General features: G+C 41.6%; 2 protein-coding genes across 6 annotated transcripts; both read left to right on the forward strand.

Annotated features, from left to right (window-relative positions):
• The first annotated feature begins 1,636 nt into the window (after positions 1-1,636).
• si:ch211-195b13.1 (STKc_SGK domain-containing protein) lies at positions 1,637-13,736 on the forward strand. Of its 2 annotated transcripts, none has more exons than XM_034892203.1 (13): positions 1,637-1,895; positions 8,497-8,572; positions 9,278-9,350; positions 9,441-9,481; positions 9,593-9,650; positions 9,757-9,840; positions 9,995-10,126; positions 10,217-10,329; positions 10,453-10,576; positions 10,689-10,784; positions 10,878-11,033; positions 11,150-11,239; positions 11,809-13,736. In XM_034892203.1, the coding sequence occupies exons 1-13, from the start codon at positions 1,868-1,870 to the stop codon at positions 11,971-11,973; spliced, it is 1,236 nt and encodes a 411-aa protein (XP_034748094.1). In that variant the 5' UTR covers positions 1,637-1,867; the 3' UTR covers positions 11,974-13,736. The 2 variants fall into 2 exon arrangements, with proteins under 2 accessions (XP_034748094.1, XP_034748093.1); XM_034892202.1 differs by lacking the exon at positions 1,637-1,895 and adding an exon at positions 7,684-7,949.
• Positions 13,737-14,369: 633 nt separating this feature from the next.
• Positions 14,370-24,563, forward strand: eya3 (EYA transcriptional coactivator and phosphatase 3). 4 transcript variants are annotated; one of them, XM_034892174.1, is made up of 19 exons: positions 14,370-14,511; positions 17,193-17,291; positions 18,101-18,150; positions 18,370-18,464; positions 18,534-18,614; positions 18,719-18,773; positions 19,203-19,312; positions 19,573-19,710; positions 19,906-19,991; positions 20,272-20,449; positions 20,567-20,736; positions 21,024-21,107; positions 21,191-21,280; positions 21,729-21,787; positions 21,895-22,055; positions 22,595-22,721; positions 23,131-23,252; positions 23,343-23,443; positions 23,896-24,563. In XM_034892174.1, exons 2-19 carry the CDS (start codon positions 17,244-17,246, stop codon positions 23,974-23,976), a joined length of 1,836 nt encoding a protein of 611 aa, XP_034748065.1. In that variant the 5' UTR covers positions 14,370-14,511; positions 17,193-17,243; the 3' UTR covers positions 23,977-24,563. The 4 variants fall into 4 exon arrangements, with proteins under 4 accessions (XP_034748065.1, XP_034748062.1, XP_034748067.1 ...); XM_034892171.1 differs by having other exon boundaries at positions 17,196-17,291; XM_034892175.1 differs by having other exon boundaries at positions 14,371-14,511; positions 17,196-17,291; positions 22,595-22,709.
• Positions 24,564-24,685: the final 122 nt, after the last annotated feature.

Below are 24,685 nucleotides of genomic sequence, written 5' to 3' on the forward strand. Positions count from 1 at the left end.
CCTCCCCTGCTCGCACTCTGCCCTAATTTAAATGACATGCAAATCTGTCCAGTCACAGTGGTGTCACATATTATTCCTATGCTTCGAGCCTTATTGTACAATAAAATATATCTATTTAAAAGAAAACATCCCTGCAGTTTTTTCTCACGTTACATGATATCAATCTGTATTTATTTTCACTTTCCCTGTGAACTGTCAGTTGGTCAGGGTGATGAGCCGGCTGACAAAATATGTTTGTTGGCGAAGTTGTTTCATTTCAACACAGGGCTGCTGGTATAAGATGACTCAGGGAAAGATTCAAAGAAGAAGCCCAGATCTTCTACACAGTCCATTTCAATTAGTGCATTTATAAACTCTATTTGAACTTTCATGGTTTTGAAATTTAAATAATGCTCATTAGTCGGCGGAAGAAGGAGCAGTTTCTGTTTGCTGTGAAGTTGGAGGTCACCTGCAGGGCAGGGAGCTGGGCACCAGAAGCTTTTGATTCTGTATCAATGAAGGCAAAATGAATGGGCGGTAAAATGTCTCACATCGTACATATGCTTTCATCAGCGATGTTGAGTACACGATTATTATGTGTGAGAACTTCATGTCAGAATCATGATAGAAAATTCAGATGATCAGATTCAGTGCTGCTTTTTACCACATATATTTTTATTTGCAACTCTTTCCAATTCCAGTAGACTTTCACAGACGTGTAGAGTGAGTCTATGCCAAGAAGTAATGACGCTGTTCTGGGGAGTTACATCTTACAAAGATACATTTTCTCTTTAATTGCTCATAAAGCACAAACTATTTCTAACAGAACAGGTGAATCAGTGCAAAGACATCTAATGCTGCATTTGCTGATCATTTAATTTCTTAGCTTATCAGCACACAGAGGGTAGACACAATAACATAAACACCTAATGATTAAGAGCAACAGCAATGCAGAAAATGCCAATTTTTAATATTATACTGTGTTTTTTTTAGTAGTGCTATGTAGTGCTTTTCAGGTTGCAAACGTATCACATTGTGTTGAATAGTATATTGTGGAAATACAGTATGATTGTAGTTCCCTCGTCCAGCTTCCAAAGCAAAATCATAATTCAACGCCGCACCTCACTATGTGACAAACGTCCTAAATCATCACCGCTGTCGCTGTCGCTCCTGTTTGTCAACCCCGCACAGACCTTGCTCTTCATCATATGGCACTCATTGTTTCTGATGGCTTTCAGCCAGAGACAGACAGCTAATGAAGCAAAATGGCTGTCAGTGTGACTAACCACATGATTTTGTGCCCTAAACTCCTCAGAGACAATAAGTGAGGGAGGCTGATGAGCGGCAAACACACGTCTTGGGCAGCGCTGAGCAATTAAAAGCAGATTTAAACACCTCCCTGTCGGTTCCCTGTACTCCTCAGGTGGTTACAGTGTCATGGAGACTGGTTTCCCCTCCGGTGGGACTGCCACGCTCATGGGAACCGTAACCAGACACCTTCTTTGTTTTTGTTCGAGGCTCTCCAGGTAGATAAAAAAACAGATGAGGGTGGGGGTGATGGGATGGGAGGTGTGTATAGAGGAGCCGAAGCAGGTGCGTCACAGATCCTTGGTTTCAGCTATTTGGTCGCAGCGCAGGCAGGGTGATAAGAGGAAGAAACGGCAGAGGAAAGAGGGAAGTGCAGCAGGAAAGTTATTGGATTTTGTGAATCGAAAAGACTTTTCCGACCAGAGCTGCAGTGAGCGAGACATACAAAAAAAAGGACGGAGAAGGAGAGGGAGGCACATTCACAGCAGGACCACATCTCTCAAACGCACTCAATCACCTGGACGCTCTGCAGCAGAGACTCTGAGCCAAATTGCAAATATAGTCAAACACTAAGGAGGACATGAAGAGCGGAAAGAAATCCTTCATAGGTAGGCGCTCCTATAATTCAATGTCTGTGTTATGTGACTGCCTGGGGAATGAATGTGCAGCCTCTCAGCAGCACAGCAGGAGGATGCACCTTGAGACATGCAACTTTTCCTCTTTTGTGGATTAACATTCTTGTCGAGATTCAACAGCTCTAAATTGTGTCAACGTTTTTGCCTATTCAATCATGTGACTCTTGTGTCTGTTTATTAACTATTCAGCCCTCTCCTCCTTTTCTTCGTTCTTTCTGCTTGCTTCGATGTTATTGCCACTGCTTAGTATGCTTGTTAGCTCCATCAACATCGACTTGCCAAATTCAAAAGGCGTTATCCAGCACTCCTCTGTCTGTTTTTGCATTGTCTGGTTAATTTTGTAATGACAAACGCAGACCTCCTCCCTGCAGCACCCCTGCTCCTCATTTCATTTGTCACCTGAGAGGATAAAAGCTGCTGCGCGGGTCTTGACATTGTAATCGGGGCTGAAAGGATCGGATGATTTTGGCATTCAATGAAAGACTAAAAAAAAACAGTTTTGTTCCCACAGATACAGATGGAAAAGCAAGGCTAAGATTGAAAATTGCCATTATTAATTGGCTTCTAACCTTAAAGCAACAGTTCTACATTTAGTGAAATGTATTTGTTTGCTTTCTTGCAGAGAGTTAGATGAGAAAATGGAATCTCTTCTCCTGTCTGTACGGTAAATATGGAGCTAGAGAGCTAGCAGATGGTTAGCTTAGCATTTAGCCTGAAAACAGAGGGGAATAGCTAGCCCCGCACTGTCCAAAAGATAATAAAATAGGCTTACCAGCACCTCTGCTCACTAAATAACAGGTTATAAACAGATGTTATCTTCTTTGTTTCATTCACCTTGGTTGCATGGTAACCTCACTGTGATGACTCCAGGAAGTTTGGGTTTTGTAGATATTCTACACGTTTACGATTTGTGTGCGAAACTACAAATAAAAGGACTGCAGATGAAAATATGCCTGCATGGCTCAATCTGGCGTATTTACATGAAGGACGTTCTGCTCATGTTGATCAATGTGCGTTGTCTCTTTCAAATAAAGACATCTTTAAAAAAATAGCTACAGGCTGCTGCTTTAAAAATTACATAATCTAACTCCCGAAAGCAAATAAGAGTATTTCTCAAAAGGACAAACTATTCCCTACAGAATAGTCACCAAACCTGGATTTATCCTTTGTATTTTTATTGATCTTTCAGGGTGTTAACCATGGACAGGTGCTCATATTTTGGCCACTTTGTAACCTCACAAAGCCTGACAATGAACTTATTGTGATCTGAAAAAGCACAGTATGCATTTCTTTGGATTTGGGGCATCATGAATCAGACCTAAAATTACTTTGCAGGTGATTGGAACAGACTTTAACCGACTGTTTCAGATTACTGAAAACTGCTCTTTTTCTCTGCACTGACTGAAAAAATGCTCCATTTTCAAATTGGAAAAACTTGCTAGCTGCTTGGAAATGGCTCAGAAAATATCCCAAATGAAATCAGTTCCTGAATTAATTTGAAGTGAGACAACCACGCCTCATTTACAACCATCTACAACTTGTTTTAGTAATAGCTGACAAAATTCCAGACATGCAAGGCCCCTAGTTCAAATTCATAAAACAATGCCACTTTTTACATAAACCAGGGATGGGCAACATTGATAAAGAGGGCTGCCAGTTGCCCATTCCTGGTCTAAACCACTACACACTTAATCGGTTGGGTTTGTGGCTGCCACACAATTCTCAGCGAAGGCTTTTCACTTTTTTAAGATGTTTTTTTGGAGATTTTCCCTGTATTTCTGACAGTGGGTAGACAGGAAAGGGGGAGAGAGATGGGGGATGACAAGCAGCAAAGGTCCACAGGTTGCATTCAAACCCGGGCCAATGCTGGACTCTGCCCCATGCACGTAGGCTAATGTTCCTACTGGATGAGCTAGAGGCGAAGGCTTTCAGATGAATATCTCATAGCAATAACTGGCCACATGAGGTTTACGCTGGATTTGCGGTGGCGACAAACTGGAATAAATCAATAACTTGTGCAAGTGTGTTTGCTTGACTAAGGCTTGACTGTGTGCATCTATAGAGGGTTATAAATGATGTTTAACAAGCAGGCTCACTGCAAAGAAGAGTCTAAATTTGTTTTCCATGTGTTGCTTTGTTTTCCATGTGTGGCTTGACCACTTGTTGCTTTCGAATCATCACAATGAAGGCCATGAACAGAGAAACAGGAACTACTTTAAATAAGGGAAGTCACCACTGTCCACTCATTCGTGATGTGTCGCCTACATGGGAGTTGAGTGAATGACAGTCTGAATGATAATGGCTTTGGTCTTTTTTTATCTGCTTCCTTTTACTGAACTGTTTCAGTAATGCACAGGAAACATGCTGTAAAGAGTCATATACAGCACCAGAGTTACGTCTAGCAGAGCAGAAATATGTTAAACTGGAGAGCGGACTGCATCAGGACAAAGCTCAGACAGTAATTATAGCCGTAATAACAGTCACATTACTTTAATTAATAGAGACTTGGCAGTTCAAAACAGGCAGGATCATCCCACTTTTTTGGCAGCAAATGACAGTAATGTTTAAAATGGTTAGTCTGGCAGCAGTATGTGTCTGAGTCATTACATAAGAGAGCAAACATTTCTTTCCTCTATTTTATCAGATATTTTCTAAAGCAGGCGCATGGGCAGCCATTTAATCCCCCGTTGGGAATGGAGAAAATAAAAAAATACACATCTCATCTCCTGCCTGGGAATTCAGGAGGGAAATCTAGACGAAAGCTCAGATCAAACTCTTTTTCCATGAACCAAAATCTGCTCCCACTCGCTGGGCCTTGAGGCTGCAGTGCAACGCTGTCGGACCAGACCGCCACCTCCGGTCTGCATCCCTGCGGTTCTCTGTATGAGTAATGCGTAGTGGCGAAAAAGAGGAACTGGAGAGTAATGACATTTTAGCAGAGATCTGTTCTCCAGTGAGAACAGAGGCTAATGATGTGGGCAAGACTGTGTGGGTGAGAAACACACCAAGCTGTGATCGCTCTTCAGAGCCAGCAAGTCAACAAGACCTGCAGTCCCAGATAGAGCCTGGGTGTTACTACACCGGGGCTGGCACCCCGTGAGGGTTGGATCTGCTGGGCAGGTGACTCTCACGAGTGCCTGTCAGCGAGCAGAAGTAGTGCTTTTGTGCTCAGCATCAATCACACGGCTGGACAGGTTGACGTTGTGAAGGTGCTTGAAAAAATGATTCATCTGTAGAGACTGTAAACACTAAGAGATACAATCACTAACGCATTTTCAGTTCATTTTAAATGATACAAAACCTTCTAGCGCACAGATTCTCACATCTTTCTTTATCACAACAGGAAAGGCCCTAATCAGAATGACGTCAATGTGAGATTCCTTTAACACTTCTTACTCATAAACTATCATTTAGAAAAAGAGGAAACGTGTCTTAAACCAGCTGTGTTTTGCTCTACAGCACCTGACTTTCTGTTCCATCACAACAGAAAAATGCAAATCACAATCAAATTCAAACACAAGAGGGACGGAGCAATGACGCCGTTTAAGGGAACTGCCCGAGTCATGTTTGTACCCGAGATGATACCATGGTACACATGAATAATTCAGAGAAAGACTGCATGAGGTGAAGAAAAGGCCCCACACAAAGCCTGCTGAAAGGAGTCGCTGTCATGCAATCGGATCTGGTGTGTTTCTGGTGAGCCGGGCGCTGAGTTGTGAGTGTTTGCTCAGGAAGCTTCCCAGAGTAGGACATGAAACCCTGCTGGCTGCTTCTGGCATCAACTGGTTTCAGTTTGAGCCCACGCCACAGATAAGGCACTTCTCTTTCCCCAAGACAAGAACAACCGGTCCTGTGAAGTCTCACTTCCTTTAAAGTATACCAGACTGTCACATGACAAAACCCAGGAGTTTCCCGGTGACAGATGAATGACTCTGTGAGGACTGAAGCAGAGGTTTAAGAACAGCGGCCAAAGAAGTACTCCGATCCTTTAGTTAAATGGCGGCGACCAGTCGAGTTATCTATGCGTTGATTGCCAAACATTTGATGGTTCCAGCTTCTCAAATGTGAGGATTTGATGATATTATTTGTCATGTTTGATAATGATCTGAAAACCTTTGGGTCTTGGACTGTTGGCCGGACAAAATATGACATTTGAAGACGGCCCCATTGGGCTGTCGAACCTTACAAAAGGGCATTTTCTCCTGTTTTCTGACATTTCATAAAAAAATAAAAAAGGATTAACCAAATAATTGAAAAGATATTCATCAGATTAATCAGAATTGAAAATAACATTAGTTACAGCCCTACAACATCAAATCCAGTGTAAAATACTCCATTACTAGCAAAAGTCTTGCTTTGAAATTACTATTATTACTCAAGTAAAGGTATGTTAGTAATTTAAGTATCAAGTAAAGGTAGTTGACAATAAAAGAAAAAGCCCACTGAGAGGGTTAACCTTTCAATATATTATGTCATTGGATTATTATTACTGATGCATTAATGTGTTAGTAGCTTGTAGCTTGAACCATTTTTCATGCAGTTGGTTGGAGAGTTTAATTTATAGCAGTTATGGATGCCAACAATGGATCTCATTATTGTTAAATCTGCAGAGAAACAGTGGAAAAGGGCCAAAGGCGATCAAAAGATATTTTGTTGTGCAAAAGTTTGGAATTTTATTCCTACTTCTTTGCCAATCCTTTAATCAACCTATTGTATTGGTTCTGATGATAAGATACGCATCCGATTTTGTAGGTAAAATGTTTCTCTTTTTTCTGTAAATTAACTAAAACTGTCAAATAATTGTAGATGGATTAAAAAGTACAAGGTTTGCCTCTGATATACAGTGAGGTAAAGTGGATAAAACACTAATAGACGGTCATCTAAAAGCCATAATTACTCTGCGAGTGATCAAACAACACTTTAATCAACGGACACCAAATAACCTTCACTTAAAAATCACAAACACTAACTGGAAAATTTCCTATGCAGCTCACCCTCCTCCCCAGGCAGTATAGCTATCTGCATTACGGCACAGTTACATAACTTAACGGGTTAGTGGACCCCATCTACAACAGCTGGACCGATCATTGGATTAGACGAGCATGATGTCATTTGTGATTTATCTGAATTTATATAATTCTGCCGTGCCGAGTCACCATTATAACCTTGACCTCATCAGCTGCTGATAATGGATATTTTTGCAAATTGCATGGATTGAAATAGAGGTAATGTGTATGCACAAGTGGTATTTTTCTTTTCTTTTTATCGTGCGTTTTATAGCCTGTATGTGGGTCAGACACTGCAGCCGTTTGCAGGCAGGCGGAAGCCAAAATGCAGCAATCGTGACATACATTTTCTCCACGTCCTTTCAAAATAAAATGACTGCAGTGAGCAGCCAAACGCAGCACACTTTGGGAGTCTGCATGCAGTCAGGATACCAGAAAAAAAAAAATAAAGAGTATCAGCTCTTGCTGGTGTGAATGCAACTTTTTTCCCCCTCTCTACATAACTTGACATTAATCCCTTTTGTATAGGCGATGATAACAGTCAGTTGGAGCTTTCCATTGAGAGAAAAGGATGAAGAGGAGGTAGTGGTGGGAGGGCTTCCTCTCCTCCTCCTCTGCGGTGTGCTATCTCGTCATCCTCCACCTCCAGGCAGATATGGCTGCAGCGGAATCCCGTGATGTCACGCAGTTGCCGTGGTTACGTGGTGACGGAAATAAATGGGCGTCACATTAAAAAAAAAAAAAAGGTACCACGTGCCCCATATATATATAAACTGGCTGGCTCGCGCAGTGCGAGCAGCTGCAATTCAGAGCAGAGCGCGGCCGGTTGAGCTCTTCCTTTTTTTTAACGGTTTTAACACGCCGATAACTGACGTTTTCAGGATCGTACGGGAACAATCCTTGTTGTTTTTTCCTTCGTGTTTTCTATTGGATTTTTGTCTATTGATAAACATGGCGGTGACTGAAGCTGGATGTGATCTAACTTACTGCAAAATGAGGGGGATTGTCACCGTTCTCACCGGTGAGCGACAAAAGCATTTCATCTCTCACAACTTCTATTCATCAGTGAAGCTGCTGATGCTGATCAGTGGAGCGAACTGAGCGTTTTCATTGATCTATTGATCAGTATGCCAAACGGCTGTGAAGAGATGACTTTAACCTCAGTGCAAAGTGCTTTTTGTTCTAATTATTTTAGAGACATTTAAAATAGGTCTATAGATCAAGCATTAATATGAGATCTGCTTTAATATCTCAAAACGGGCTATTTGCGTTTTAATAAGAATTTAGGATGGGAAATGCTTTGTTGGCTCACATAAAGAGTGACCCAATGGTTGCATAATCTATAAACCCGCAGCTTTAGCGGTCCATGCACAGCAGACGAACCCACCCTTCACTGTAACAGGATATTTGGAACAGCGGATTACAGCGCCAACAACTGATATTTCTCCTCTAATGGAAAACAAACATATTTGCATAATGTGTGGTCAATGATACTCAAACATAATTGACATTATATGAATAATATAATAATTTATTTTCTCTCTCTCTCTCTCTCTCTCTCTGGGCAGCTTTCATCAAAGAGAGAAAAATGGGGTTGAATGACTTCATCCAGAAGCTGGTTTCTACCCCACATATCTGCCAACAGTGAGTGTTTATATAAAAAAATAGATATTCCAGGTTAAAGACGTTTAGATTTGAATGGAAAACTGGCCGTAGGTGTGCCATGGTCAATCCAATCAGCCACCTGAGTTTGGCAGGACATTCTGTGAGAAAACATAATCTGGGTCCAAGAAGCCAGGTGCAAGAATAGTCCTTTCATGACGAGCATGAGCCTGTTAACAACCTCCTTTCCAATACCCAATGACCTTTGCAGCAAATCCCTTACGTAGGCTACCTTAGACACGGATAAACCGGTAATTCGGTTATTTGATACATGGCTCATCCGATCACATCCTGAACTTCCAGGTCGGAACCTGGTGCTGTGGAAAAATACAACAGTGTTTCAGAAGGAGAGGTTGTGTGATGTGGACCGCAGAGTCCTGCAGAGCCACCTGAACCCTCTTGTCACGGGTCAGCAGCCTAAGCTTTTTCTCAGACAGGATAGGCCGTGATATAGTACTGGGTGATGACTCGTCCTTAACTTGACTTGTCTGGATGTTTCAGTCATTCACACCCCAGCACAGAGCGTTCATTCAGCTTTTCAGTCACACAAACTACTTGAGATCCGGTGATTTCCCCGTGCAACAAACTTAAAATGCAGTCAGTCGTTGAATTACTAAATATAAAAAACTGTCAAAGTGTTAAACTGTAGTTATTAAAAATGTTGTGACCCTGCTTCTCTTCTTCCAGTGTTGAAGTAAACAACTTCCTGACGATTGATGAGAATCAAAACGAGGATGTTGATGCGCTTCCAGAACATCCGGTAAGCAGAAAGTGTTCACTGACTATATGACTCATTTCTTTCCAAAATATGCCAATGTATTTATGCATTTCCCCATTCCATATCTTTCAGCTGTACCTAAATTCACGAAGTTCACTGGCTGAGGACACTCAGTAAGTAGCCTTATAAAATATTTTGTAAATGTAAACAATTTTTTTTTAAATATGTAGCCCTCAACATGTGTCAACAGAAATCCTAATTACCTGGTTGCTTCTCTACATTAGGATCAAACCATGTGATTTTGACTACCTCAGAATCATCGGCAAAGGCAGCTTTGGAAAGGTGAGTCCGTCTAACTTTACTTTCACTTAACCAACTTAACTGTTATCTGCTCACGTCCGTCACCGCTGGAACACCTCCGCTGATGCAGATGTTTGCTCTGTTACAGGTTCTGCTGGCTCGACACAAGGAGTCCGCCAAATATTACGCTGTCAAGGTGCTACAGAAGAAAATCATCATGAAGAAAAAAGAGGTATGTTTGCATATCCTATCACAACGAACTACAAGTAAAACCGCAGAGATCAAGGTTAATTATTGAGCCTCAAACCACAATTCTTCTGTTTCACCATGTGTAATGTCATTGTGATAAATACAGAATTATATTAACTTCTATATTTGCCTTCCAGCAAAAGCATATCATGGCTGAGCGCAGTGTGCTGATGAAGAACATCAAGCATCCCTTCCTGGTGGGGCTGCACTACTCCTTCCAGACTACTGACAAGCTGTACTTTGTACTCGACTATGTTAACGGCGGAGAGGTAATTAAAAATCTCACACCAAGAAATCGGGTCAGAATATCCAAGTATTGTTTTCAAGTTGGTGTTGACATGTGCCTGTTGTCTCTGCAGCTGTTCTATCATCTCCAGAGAGAGAGGGTCTTCCTGGAGCCCAGAGCCAGGTTCTATGCTGCTGAAATTGCAAGTGCACTTGGCTACCTCCACTCCCTGCACATTGTGTACAGGTAATGAGCGATCCTACAGCATCCCCTAGTGGACAACTGTAAACATGACCTGTGCTGAGCTGAACTGGAGGGCGTTAATGGAGTTACTTTGAAGTTATTTAAAGCTTCTATAATCCTTTACAGGGACCTGAAGCCTGAAAACATCCTGTTAGACTCACAGGGTCATATTGTCCTCACAGACTTTGGCCTCTGCAAAGAAGGCCTTGAGGCCGATGGAACAACATCCACCTTCTGTGGGACACCAGAGGTACAAAATAAATCTCTAGACTTTCACACATCCTTATCATTTATATAGAGACTTTACCAAGGACAAATTGTCGGGAAAATGGGTTTACTCTTTCTTGTTGCTTTCCTCTCAGTACTTGGCCCCTGAGGTTCTCCAGAAGCAGGCGTACGACCGCACAGTTGACTGGTGGTGTCTGGGATCAGTGCTCTACGAGATGCTCTATGGACTTGTAAGTAAAATCTGCCTCTTAGTGCAACTCGTCTGCTTGTTTATGTATAGGAAAAAAATAACTCATTTGTTGTTTCACATGTTTGCTTTATAGCCCCCGTTCTACAGCCGCAACACAGCTGAGATGTACAACAACATCCTGCACAATGCTCCTGTGCTCAAGCCCAATGTATCAAACGCAGGCAGGGAACTGCTTGAGGGGCTCTTGCAGAAGGACCGCACCAAGAGGCTGGGAGTCAAGGACGACTTTGTAAGTTCACACAGCCTGAACCTAAAGAGCACATCACACGAAAACCCATTAAGAGATCCGTGAAGCCTGTTGTGAAGCTGCCACGCTGTTCATTCTGAACTTCTTTTTTCCTCCAGCTTGAACTCAAGTTCCATTCCTTCTTCTCTCCAATCAACTGGGAGGACCTGATGGCCAAGAAGATCACACCTCCATTCGCCCCCTCAGTGGTAAGTTCAAACTAACTAACAAACCAACTAAGGCTGCAACTGATGTTTTTTTTCCCCTATCTATTCGTTTTTGTCTGTATAATGTCAGAAAATTGTTAAAAAACGGCTACAGTTTCCCGTCCCGTTGAGTGACATCTTCAACTTGTCATTGAGAACCAACTGTCCAAAAAACAAATATTCAATTTATAATCATATAGTGCTGCAAGTCCAAATTATTTTGGTTCATTTAATATTTTACACCATTATTTGATTACATTAGTTTCCCAAAGCCCATTGCAATGTCTTCAAATGTCTTGCCGCGTCTGACCAACAGTCCAACATAACATGTAGAATCATAGGAGACAAAGAAAACCAGAAAATATTCACATTTCAGAAGCTGAACTAAATAGTTGCTGATTAATTGACTAACTGTTTCACTGGAACCAGCGAATGTTTGGTAGATTTGCATGATCAACAGCCTAAACAATCAACCAATTACCGAAATACAGTAGTACAATGCACGAAACTAGTGTCTTGACATTTTTTTCCCCTTAGTTTATAATGTATGTCCTTCCGGCTTGGTTTCACAGAGCGGTCCCACAGACCTCCGACACTTTGACCCCGAGTTTACCCACCTGCCAGTGTCCTCCTCTCTGTGCAACGACACCCTGGCTGTGACCAGCAGCATCAAGGAAGCAGCCGGGGCTTTTCCAGGTTTCTCTTATGGCCCTCCGGAAGACCACCTCTTCATGTGAACTCCAACATCTCTGCCCTTCTGTCCCGGGAACTAACAAGAGACACAAAATACAAGCTCTCAAGAGAGTCTTATCTTGACAGAGGGACCACACTGGAGCAGGCTGTTTTGGGGGGACGTTAGGGGAGGACCTTGAAGGATCTTGTACATTAAAAGTGTACGGATGGGGACTCTCATGTTACAAGACCATTGGCCCTACTGTTCTGCCTCAACCGCCCAACACTATAAAACGTGTGTGCCAAGTATGGATGCACTCTGGGGTCATGAATCATCGCGGTCACGGCTACCGGTGAAGTGACATGAAGAGAAGTGCCTGAGGCTGGGAAGGAAGTTTGGACGGCAGCAGCGTTGGCAAGAGCCAACTTTATCAAAAACCACAGAAACATCTCATCTGTTTGGGCTTTTGGCCAGGGCGCTAGACGTTAAGGTTGATGCCTTCATTTAATGTCTACATTTGTTCGAACTGTTTTTGTTTCAAAGTTCATCATGCATTGTTATTTTCATGTGAATGCTCAATTGCACTTGCGGAAACAAGGGTCAAGAAAAGTAAAAGATTCTGCTTTAAAGTATCAGCAACTTGGATTAGATTAATAGCTAGAATAATAATGTTTATTTCATATCTCTTCTGTGAAAGAATGGCATTCAATGTGTAATGTGTTACACTTATAGTGATACTTGGACCAAACAGTTTACTATGGTATCCTTTAACACAATCTTTTTTTGACCTACTTGTCCTCAAAAACTGAAGATCAAAGTTTGACTTTACTGTGTAGAAGAAAAACATTATATATATTCTATTGCATAACCAAAAGGTTTTCCATGTTTTAACAACACACATTAATTCTTTACTTAAAGAAAAGTTTGTCATATAATGTCAATTAGTTATTATAAATTAGTAACATTTCCTGTATGACACTATATTCTATTTTTGGTTTTCCAACTCCTTCATTTGCAACCAGTGACTGTGTTAATCTATATCTCCTGTTTATGAAAGTCTACTCTTATTGATCAGGAGAGCGCTGTATGGAGTTCAACCAGCAATAACAGGCCCACATCAATGATAGCACACACTGTATATCAATCTTCTGTCAAATTTAAGTAAAGGCTTTTTTATTGCAAACACTCCAGACGAACTATAGAATCTGTGGTTATAAATGTTTTTGTATTTATGCGTCATGAAGAGAAGAAGTGTGAATGTCTTGTGCCGGTCCAAGGCGGCCTGATCCATATTAAGTGTATGTACATATCTCTTTTCCCCAAACCTCTGGGTCCATTTATAGATATTTTTAAAGTGCATCATTAACTTGAAGAAAAAACCACTAGATGGAGCAGGCGCCGGCTTCTCACAGTGTGTAGTCACTGTCCTACTGCCTAGTACGGTTCTGGAGTGCAATAAAGTCTAGTTAAGTCCAAAAGAATAATTCTGATTTGATCTCTTTAGCAGAAGTATACCTTGTAATTCATGAAGTGATATTCATTAAGTTATTAAGAGAGGATCTCCACTCAAACAGATATTGTTCATTGAGTCTCCGCATTTTAGCCGTTTGAGAGAGTGTATTTTCAAGCGTGCTGAAAAAAAAGAGAGAAAAAGTAAGGCACATCGTTCTAGATCATTTCTTCCATATTTGGAAGCATTACTTTTCTGTTTTTTATTTTTTATGTATATTTATTTACATGCTACTGTGTAAAAGAACTTACATGATCAACTGAAATATTGAATTGTGTAATCTGTGTCAGAAATGGCAAATAAATTCTCCAAATTCATTAGAAGTGTGCTGTTTTTGTTTGTAAGGCTATTGATGCTTATTTTACACAATACTTTATTAATACGTTACATAATACAACTATCTAAGTATTTCTGTAAACCGATTATCACTTGGTCTATAGAATTACGTAAAATATGTAAGCCCATCAACAATTACTTAAACTCAATGTCACATCTTCATTAGTCTGTTTTATCCAATAGCCCAAACCCAAACGATATTCAGTTATTTTTACATAAAGACAAAGGAAAACAGCAAATCCTCACAACTGATAAGCTGGAACCAAAGAATAGAGCAGAAGGTATAGAGTAGAAGTATAAAGCAACAGAAAAGTAGAAATACTAAACCAAAGTAGTTCAAAATTACACTTAAGTACTTAGTTAGCCCACATTCCACCACATGAACTGAGCTAGATTAAAATTAAACAGCTTATTGATTAATTTAACTATTTTCTACACACATACACATGTTCTTAAAGTTGTTGTGATATACCTGCATCCATAAGAAGTAACACACTGACGACATTCGAGGAGGATTTATCTATTTAAATTACAAATGTTTGCAGTCTTTTCTCTCACCTGTGTGTTGACGAACAGCGCCACACCTGTCGTCCCCCGTCGCGCCAAAGAAAGGACTGAAGATTATGCACATGCGCAGTGCGCACAACGGCGAAAACTTCCTGCAAAATATTGCTCCCTAACAACAGACAAAGCTTGACACTGTGGATTCAAGTGAAGACGCTTAAATAAAAGCGTTTCTCATTCACTCCTTCAATGGTAAGACTAGGGTTGATCATTTTGGTGTGTCAGGAATGTTTGTGTTGCGACCAGCTTCGCAGTTGGGTGCAACGGGAGTGAACGCTTTCACACGATGCCATTTCAATACCCACTCCAATGGCTACTGGTCCCGATTAATTTCTGGTGCGAAAAACTTTAATGTCCGAGCAAAACTAAGAAACACACAGCAAGCTTAGTTATTTAACTAATTTTAACCCTCGATAAATTAGCTAGTATGCATGCAAAATTGACAGCAGATGACACAGTTATTTTTATTAGAATTGATGATAAAGCGCGTAAATATAGCGACGGTCTGCTAACGTTGGGGAGCTGCACGATGGCGTCTAAATGCTGGGTTGCAAACGCTTAATTAGTGCCTGCCGTAGATGCTTACAGTATCAGTGTTATATTGCGTGTATCCAGCTTCATATGTTGACTGTGCAGATTATGTTTAAATAAAGATAAACGAGCTGATATGTTACAGGAATTAGTCTGATGTCAGATTTCACCTTCACAGCAAACTGTCCCCGGCTGGGTTATTTGCTGAATTCAGCTACGTAACGGTTGTCGGCTAACGTTTGCCGGGTACATGGATAGGAGCTTTACCTTGAGTTGATGCTGTGCTGTGCCAGGATTTCTACCAAACTGTGTTACAGAGGTGGTATTATTATAGCAAACCAGATGGCACAGAGGGGTCGCAAGTATTTGTCTGCATCAGAGATGCATTTTTAATCTGCAAATAAGAAGTAAATTAAATCTCACAAGAAGGCTATTGGAACCAAACTACCATAAAAGGAGGCATCCTTTTAGATGTATATGTGACTAAAGTACACAAGTTATATGAAGCCCTTCTGATAATGTTGTATAGGTCCAATATTTTCCCAATAATTTCATAGAGTGGGACAAATGTGACTATAAATTCACAAGAAGATTTCTGGTCAGTTGGTACCTTTTAAGTATTAATAATTCAGATCAACTGTAAATGCTGAAGTGTAAGATTTCTTTGCAGGCAAGCAACCAATTCAACATTGAGTACTTATAGTCATTAAGCTTTGAACAGTTCTCATTACAAAGGTTTCAAAATACTGTCAATGTTCCAATATAATCATTAACAAATTACATATCTCAAGTTTTTTGGGGGAAAATATCAGGAAATTACACAAACCGTCAACTATGTTTCTGACTTATTTTGTCAAATAAATGACTATCCATTCCCAGACAAGTCCAGCACAACAGTAGATGTTTAGTTAAGCTAGGGTCTCCCCTACTGTTGTAAGGCTACATGTGCAGCACTCAAGCCATTTGGGGCACCACCTAAGCCGAATGAATGCAAAACTTACTTTTCAGATTGAAGTTGGTCCCCAGTTTTTAAGTTTTATTTATTATCTGCTCTGGCGTTTTCAACATTTTAGACACAGATATAATAATAATAATTATGGTCCAAAATATTGTCAAATTACAATTATTTAAATTGAAAAATGTTCTTAAAGGAAGGAAACCTAAACCCCTGCCAAATATGTGCATGTAAGTCTTCCACAGACCTAGGAAAACCACTGGTTAAGCGCCCAAAGCCACTGCTCAACGGTTTTTCCCTGGTCTGTGGTGTCCCCTAAACCTGATACTCCCCTCTCTGGGAAAAGACAGCAATCACTTGAAGCAGAGTAGGATCCTGTATCGGGCGACGTTGTTCCTCGGGTAGCGCTATTCAACCCCAGTGTTGTTGTAATGCTGGCAGATCTTTACCGTTGGCAACAGCCTAAGGGACGGTGGCCAAGGAAAAATAAACCGCAGGGTCCGGGAGTCTCTGATTTGATAAAGTGGCAAAGATTTTTATTAAAATTAAATTCAAGCATAATATGTCTTGGGGCCCCTTCAGTTGAGAAAATGTAGAAATTCTTTTTGACATTTTGAGATCTTACAGCTATTTGGAGTTATGTGGGCTGTGTTTGAATATCTAAAATATAACTATGTGGGTTAACTTATCATCGGTTCATCATCCAGTGGCCTTATTTCCCTTTGAGTGTACTGTTTTGATTTCACGTACATAGGCCTATATTTTGCATAAGCTGACATGCTTCAGAGGCCCAGTCAATTCAGGTAGCATAGCACACTTTTGATTCAGAGCGTGCATCATTAACAACTAACCGCCTGACACTTTTATGGGTTTTTTAATTACCTATTTTCTTTCTTTCTGTGTCTACATTATGTTGGTTAGATAAATGTTCCATCTCTCCAGCCGCAGGGGAAAGGCCAGTTGAGCGATCAGGGGACAAAACGAGGTTAGATCTTATCACCTCGGAGCATCTATTGATACGACAGCTTGCACCTGAGCAGCTAATGCTTCTAGAGAATATGTTTTCATTGAATTAAGGTTAGGTCACATGTAAAGTGGCACGCTTCCTTAATCCCACAGTAAACACAGGCGTGGTGGGGTCAGTGCCACACGCGCCTCACCTGCAGGTCTGATGCGGGAGATTAGTTATTTCTTCCCAGTGCCCCACATCCCCCATGGCACCACCTCCCTGCTGATTACCCCTGAGATAGTGGTGGGGGCGAGGGATGCATCGATGAGTGCTTATGGGACAAGGGGAGGGGGCAGTCACGCATCGGAACACTACATAAGGCATAACCCCCCATTTATTCTGTGCCTGTGTGTTTTTGGCTCCTGTGGTGGTGTGAAGCAGGGTCCGGACCCACTTTCCAGGTGCAGAGAGTAGGCTGTGCGTGCAGACATGTCGGGTCGCTCCGTTGCAGAGATGGATGACTTGCAGGAGCTGCCGGTGAGTGTCAACACGAGCATGAGGGGAAGTGTTTGCATCAATAACTGCAATTACAAATTAGTTTTAAGATGAAACTATCTGACTCTCTTTTGCACACCCTTATAAATTGATTAATTACCCTTGTGATCTTTAAATGCTAGACAGCCAAATTCAACACTTTTAAAACCTTTCTATTGGCTCTTGTAATTAGTCAAAGGCATATTTCACTTTTTTTATACTATACGTTATAGATTAAAACGCTTTAAATTAAAAATTCATAGTTTACTAATTGCTTTTACTCTGTAAATTGAACAATATATCAGCTGTAGATCTGTAGCTGCAGTATTTGTGCAAACACTTAAGATCCATTTCACAGCGTAGTTTATTATCAGTACTGTCAGGATTCACGAGACTGTGGTGATGTACTGATGTCGAGTATTATTCCTTTTTTAACTGCCTTCTTCAGTGTGTGTAGTGAACTTGTCTGTATGTTGTCATCTGGACCAATGTTTTGCACATTTGTTTAAATTAAATAAAAAATTAAGTATTATTCCTTTTTAGTACTACAGAGCAAATATGCTCTAAGCATCATGAGGTACTCCATAAAAGAATACTTGTTGCACCTCTGAAGGACCTGTGTTGGACAGCCGTATTTGAGTGTTTTTTGTATCCACTTTAAGTTTTTATGATGGGGGCTTGATTGTATTTTGATCTGACATGATTGGTAATATTGAGGGACCGAAAAGATGCACATCACAGTCTTGAAGCAGCAGAGAAAATAGAATTATGGTAATAACCTTTTCTTTGAAATCCTTTTTGTGTGTTTGCAGACAAAGAAGGCCAAGCTTGAGATGGACAGTGGTCTGGAGAAGGAGCCGAGGTGGGTCTTCACTGATTTTAGATCTGTTTCTGATCTCTCCATGGCTGCTTACAAACTGGGATGGAAAACCCTGTAGAACAAATGTTAAGTTTTAAATAGACTGGAATTTTTCAACTGTCTTATTTTTTTGTGTAAGATTGCTTTTGCCAGATTTACCTTTTTGTTATATGGTTGTTGGCTGACAGAAGAAACTGTAATGGATTCTTAATGCTCTTCCAGTGATTTAGGTGACGATCAGAGTCCATCTACTGTGTTGGGATCTTCCGAGCAGGAAAGCTGCTACTCTGCCCTGTCCACAGCCCAACTTGATCCAGGTAAGTAGACAATATGACCACACTCGCTGCAATGTCCCTAGAAGAGAATGACAACAGGTTTTATTGCAGGTGATCAGGAGCATTCGGACGCAGACAGAGGGGCAGCACCTCGAGCATGCGGGGACTCCATGAACTCCTATGCACATCCTGGTACGGACAGAAACCTCTCCGTTTTAAACGATGCACATTAAAAATGTCCTAACAGAAGAATGCTCTTCTTATACAATACTGAAGCTGTGTTGTGTTTTTAACAGCCACGGACTCAACAGCAACATCTGAATACACCCAACAGGTTTATCAAGGAAGCAAGTGAGTTCACTGCATAAAGCATCTAGTTGTTTATCATGTTTTAACGTTTTTTTAGATCAGAGAAGGTGAAATGTAACGTACAGTGCCAGGCGACAGTGTGCAACCATTTCACTCACAAGCATGAGTGACACTAGGCCTTTTTTGGTAGTTGCACCAGCAGCCGTAATCTAGATTTTCCTGTTCAACTGTTTTAGGTTTAGGAGGATTAGATTCCAATTCAGTCATTTAGAGGCTAATGTTCAATTGTCAGTCCAGACATTGAATTTGAAGAGAGGTTGGGTATACTGTTGTTTTGTTGCGCAGGTGCCAAACTAATTTTGTGCACCAATGCACGTAAAAACAAACTCCTAATCGTAGATCTCTAGTTTCACTCGGTGCACATGCAGCGTAGCCGTCATGTGATGCAAATGTTGATTCTCTTTCTTACAGCCCAGAAGTGACGTCCTACACCAGTCAGGTGGCCTTTCCTCCTCTGGCCCAGTCCACTGCGTACTCGACCTTCCTCCAGACAGGCCAGAACTACGGCCTCCCGCCCTTTGGTTAGTCCCCGCTCCTACTTTACTCTAACAACCTATTTTAACACTGCTCACTAAAAACCTAGCATCAAACCTTTTGTTACTCTGCTTTAGAGGCCTTACTGTGCTTTTGCGCTGTGGAATCAATTTGCTTTTGATCTCTGCTTAAACATCCACATCTTGACTGAAGAACCCGGTTTCTTAACTTGGCCCCATCTTCATTTATCCACTCCTCTTGCTACTTCCTTCATTTTTCCGCTTCCCTTGCTCTCTTTCATCTTCAGGTGCTATGTGGCCAGGCATTAAAACAGAGACAGGGCTGCCTGAGGCGCCCTCTGGTGGCCAGCCTGGGTTTCTCAGCTTCAGCAACGCATATACCTCAACCCAGCCAGGCCAGCTGCACTACTCATACCCAAGCCAAGGCAAGCTGCAACCTCACTCTGTCTCACAAAATAACGCTGTCACACTCTCTGCATATATGACAAGCCCTGGAAAAATAAAGGATATGCAATGGCACAGCTCTGTCTTCCTCTTTTGTGTCAATCACCCCCAATACTGTGTAGAAACACTTTTATTTTCCTCTGGCACTGTTTTAGTTTAGCATGTTCTGTCTCCAGGCTCCAGCTTTACAACATCCAGTGTGTACTCAAGCATCCCTTCAGCTACGGCTGCTACCACAACCTCCACCACAGTGGCCCACCAGGTAAGGAGTATGTTAGTGTCCCTTAGACCAAAACGGTCTCTGTGTGTTAAATTTATGTTATTTAAAAAAGCACAATCTGTCCTCATGCCCTGATGATCCTTTTATCTTAGTCTCCATCCCGGGGGTTGGGCTGAGATCATCACAGTTATGGTGAATGATATGGGAAGGGTTTGGAAGCTGGAAATTATTTCTGCATGTTTGTCAGACTGCCCCACCTGGCTCTTTTTCCACCACCCCTTCTCCTGTTGATCACTTTTTCTTTTACCTTTCATTTCCTCAGGAATTTAGCAGCTACAACTCTCTGGGGCAGGGTCAGTTCTCTCAGTACTACGCTCTGCCTCCAAGTTATGTGCCGGCCGGGCTGCCCGGCAGCGACAACCACGGCGCCAGTGTCGGAGTGGCCGGATATTTGGCTGTGAAGTCGGAGCAGGCCGACTCAGCTGGACTGCCTCCCAGAGGTAACTTCAGTTCTTGAATTTATATTATTGTATGTTCAGCAGCATTCACTGCCCTAAGACATTGGATCTGTGATCATTGTACTAGCATGCACTCTTTTCTGACCTTCATGTATTAAGATGCGTCCCCACCAGAGAACCTCCCAGCAGGGGCAGCCCTTCCTACTAGTGTGGCTCTCTCCACCGGAGCCAGAGATCAGGACGAGGTTGGACGTAGGAACTCTGTAGGCAAAGCCAAAGGCAAGGGCAAGAGGTCTGATAGCTGTCCACCTGCTGACACTGACCTGGAGGTAATCAAGTCAGCGGTTTACTTATCTTTGCACACAAAAACAAAACATAAAGGGCTTGTTGGCCTGTTATTAGCTTAGCATTATTATAGAAAGTTAAACTCAACAACTCACGTGGTCTCCCTAACCTGGAGGCTACTGAAATAAAGATTAACCACATGAAAAAGGTAAATAGGATTTAGCTGTAAAAAAATAAAAAATCATTTGTGGTCAATTTTAAAACATAAAAGAAATGGATACAATTATTATTAGAATGCAAAGTAATGTAACATTTTCCCTGCTTTTTTTAGCGCATTTTTCTGTGGGATCTGGATGAGACCATTATTATATTCCACTCACTTCTCACTGGCTCCTACGCACAGAAGTTTGGCAAGGTTTGTTTCTGTAAATCAGCTAACAGTTTGAGAAGGTTTATCTTATAGAAGATTCACGGTGGGTCTGCGTTGCGTTTGTTCAGGACCCAGCCACAGTGCTGAACCTGGGCTTGCAGATGGAGGAGCTGATCTTTGAGCTGGCAGACACCCACCTTTTCTTCAATGACCTGGAGGTACAGAGATGCATTCAGACCGCTGTAGCCATGGCGGGAAAGGAGTTGCATACAGCAGCCGGTACAAACCGGATGATTGATGGAAACCCTCCCCTATTTTGACAGTTGTAACTAAGTTGTAGAATAAATTCCCTGATCTCTTATTAAGCTCCCTGAGTTCTGGAGAAATATAGCAAGGACGTTACTTAGAAAAGAGTGGAGACAATAAAAAAAAAAATGAAAAAAACTTGTTTGCAGCCAGCCTAGGCTACAAGGAGGTCCTTAGTGTTCTGGCTGTTATCACAGTCAAACAGATAGGTTTGCAAAGATCCATTATCTTAAACTCATGAATATTGTATTACTATCGCACTGTACATGGGTGTTGTCTTTTTGCAAGTTACTACAAGTTTGGATAACAAATACACAGTTACAACAATCCAGAACCGGTTTCCTTTCTGTTTTCTTTAAGGAATGTGATCAAGTCCATGTTGAGGATGTTGTCTCTGATGACAACAGACAGGACCTGAGGTGCGTTATATCTGTAACATATGCAAAATACACAGTACAATAACTGCCTCATCACGCACGTATTCCACATCATCCAAACAAATCACAAGTTTTTCATCCTACTTTAGTAACTACAACTTCTTGGCGGATGGCTTTAATGGTTCCAGTGGTGGAGGGGCCTCAGGAACCACCACTGGGGTCCAGGGAGGGGTGGAGTGGATGCGTAAACTGGCCTTTCGCTACCGTCGGCTAAAAGAGATTTACAATAACTATAAAGGGAATGTTGGAGGTGAGTCAAAGGCACACATGAAAAAAACATTATTGGGTAGGCTACTGCTGCTTTGATCGTTTCATGAATACAACGTTGCCTCCTGGAAACCGTCTGTAGTTGAAGTAAAAAGACTTCAAGTAACAGTGTTCAGGAGCTCTGCTTTCTGCCCTGTTTGTGCTTTGAATGGAGTGTTTTTACTGTTTGTTTTTCGAAGAAGAAACATTGCTGCACTTGACCATCATGTGAATTATAACATGTTTGACAACTGTTAAACAGTCACACACTCCATGATCCAAACAAGTTAATGTTACAGCCCAGTGGCCAAAATAAACAGAGGGGTGTGTGGATGTGTGGGTGTGTGGCCACTTTTTTGTCTGACTTTGGGATTATGTTCTGGGTGGCACCATGAACCGCAAAGCCTTTAGAACCACTTCAGACGTATGAAAACCGTAATTAGGGGATGATGTCAGAGTTACATGTTTTCCCTGTACACTGATTGTGGTATCCACGTTTTGGGATTTTTAGGTTGTATCCTTATCGCATGTTGTCTCTTTCAGGCCTGTTGAGCCCTATGAAGCGGGAGCTGCTTCTCCAGCTTCAGTCGGACATCGAGAACGTTACAGACGCATGGCTCAGCACAGCCCTCAAGTCACTGCTGCTCATCCAGTCCAGGTCTGAGCACAGGTTGTTATTATTATCAAAGAATCTTTTAGTCATACTCTGCAGCAAGTTGAGTAAAGTGCGCTCTCGTCATGTTAATAATTACATCAATGTGACGGCTTTATTTCAACATTGCCATCAACTGTTTATGCTTAGCAAACAAAAAGGGGGGGAGTAGTTAAAAAGGCAATGTTTATTCAGAAATGGTGCTATATGCTGTTTAAAAGGATAGCCGTATATGCTTGGCTGTGATTTTCCTGTGCCGATTCTTTTTAAAGAAGTCTTTTAAAGTTCATGTTTTATTTAGCCCAAACTGGCCCAACATCAATGCAAGATGTTGTAAACAAGACTTTGCCCTGATTAAGCTATTTGTTTTCATCTTTGAGCCCATATTTATGCATATATATGTATGTTTGTGATATTCCACCAACAGGGGGAAGTGTATGAATGTGTTGGTCACTACCACTCAGCTGGTTCCAGCCCTGGCAAAGGTGCTGCTCTACGGCCTGGGAGACGTCTTCCCCATTGAGAACATCTACAGTGCCACTAAAATAGGTTTGTAATTAGTTCTTCTCTTCTGTGACGGAGGAGGAAATCATGTTGCCGTGTAACGCTTTATTTTCTCTGTGGTTTCCGTCCACGCAGGGAAAGAGTGTTGCTTCGAGAGGATTGTCTCTCGCTTTGGGAAGAAAGTGACTTATGTGGTGATAGGTGATGGTCGAGATGAAGAGTTTGCAGCAAAACAGGTAAACCTTTTCAAGTTTTCATGTCTCCTAACCCCCCCCCCCCTTGTGTGTCTGTAGGCAGTATGCTGACAAAGTACGAAGTCGCAACACCTGCTATGTTTGTTTAAAAGGCATCCACATCAGACCAACGAGCTAACAAGTTAAGATGAGTCAAAAGTTTAATAAATCATAAAGTTAACGGTAAGTTGATCAGTTACTGAAGTTACAATAAGTTAGCACTGAGGATGTTCATACTGCAGTGATCCAGTGCAGCGGGGGTGCTTCTCTTTGGCTGTTGCTCCAACATAGATTTGTATTTCCACATAATTAAAAATGAAATGGAAATCCAGTCCAATTATCAAACTCGTCTTTAATCCATTTGTTTTACCAACTGTTGGACTAAATTTCCTGCATCGGTTTGTTTCTGACATGCTGCTATGTTTCTTCGGCTGTGTCTGTCTCCCTGTCTGTAGCACAATATGCCTTTCTGGCGGATCTCCACTCACGGCGACCTCGTCTCCCTGCACCAAGCGCTGGAATTGGACTTCTTGTAAAGGAGGCTGCATTGAATGTCGCACGCTAAAGGGCAAATGTAGTCGTCATCGTCCTGTCAATTTTGTGGAGTGACATTGTGTGAGAAAAGCCTCCACAACCCCTCAACGACACACACTTGCATATTGAAAATCTGCCCTCAGAAAGAATACTAATGACTCGGTATGTGTGATGTGTGATGGTAACATACTGAGGTGGACTCGGGGTCAGAGCTGACTGTGAGAAACAGACTGGATGCATCATTCATCTGAGTTAGGGTTCCTCACGCCTCTACGGCAGCTAACCTCACCCCGGCTGAAACTGGCACTGATTTGGACACAGAGGGGAAGATATCCATTTTTTTTTCCCCTAGTCTTTCGTTTCATTTTCTTTTAAAGTATCAAAGTCTCTTGCAGTGAAAGCGATCCCTCTAATTTGTACGTCTCTTTTTGGTTTCTTTTTTAACAAAGGGCCAATGTTTTCTGGCATTCTCTTTTAATTTTTGTTGTCGGGCTTTTTATTTAGGCTCCGTGTAACTGAAAGAATGATATCATAGCAAATTGGTTAAAAAAAAAAAAAGACAAAATAGCTCTTTGTTTGTTTTGCACTCATAGAAAGAAAGAAATTAACGCATCAATTTGCAGAAGTTACCGCCAGTCAGTAAATCCCAATACTTAACAGGAACTAGATGAGGGTTAAAAAAATTATTTAATTTGGTCATGACTTCCCCTC

This window comes from Etheostoma cragini, chromosome 14 (genome assembly GCF_013103735.1).
Source record: "Etheostoma cragini isolate CJK2018 chromosome 14, CSU_Ecrag_1.0, whole genome shotgun sequence".
In the NCBI taxonomy this organism is placed as follows: Eukaryota; Metazoa; Chordata; class Actinopteri; order Perciformes; family Percidae; genus Etheostoma; species Etheostoma cragini.

Excerpts from the sequence above, each read along its gene's own strand:
- eya3 (XM_034892174.1), top strand. The coding sequence starts at position 17,244 with ATGTCGGGTCGCTCCGTTGCAGAGATGGATGACTTGCAGGAGCTGCCG. Across the intron at positions 19,992-20,271 it reads CCACCACAGTGGCCCACCAG|GAATTTAGCAGCTACAACTC; the intron begins GTAAGGAGTATG and ends TCATTTCCTCAG. Across the intron at positions 20,737-21,023 it reads CTGCTGACACTGACCTGGAG|CGCATTTTTCTGTGGGATCT; the intron begins GTAATCAAGTCA and ends TGCTTTTTTTAG.
- si:ch211-195b13.1 (XM_034892202.1), top strand. The coding sequence starts at position 7,880 with ATGGCGGTGACTGAAGCTGGATGTGATCTAACTTACTGCAAAATGAGG. Across the intron at positions 10,127-10,216 it reads ACTATGTTAACGGCGGAGAG|CTGTTCTATCATCTCCAGAG; the intron begins GTAATTAAAAAT and ends TTGTCTCTGCAG. Across the intron at positions 10,577-10,688 it reads CCTTCTGTGGGACACCAGAG|TACTTGGCCCCTGAGGTTCT; the intron begins GTACAAAATAAA and ends CTTTCCTCTCAG.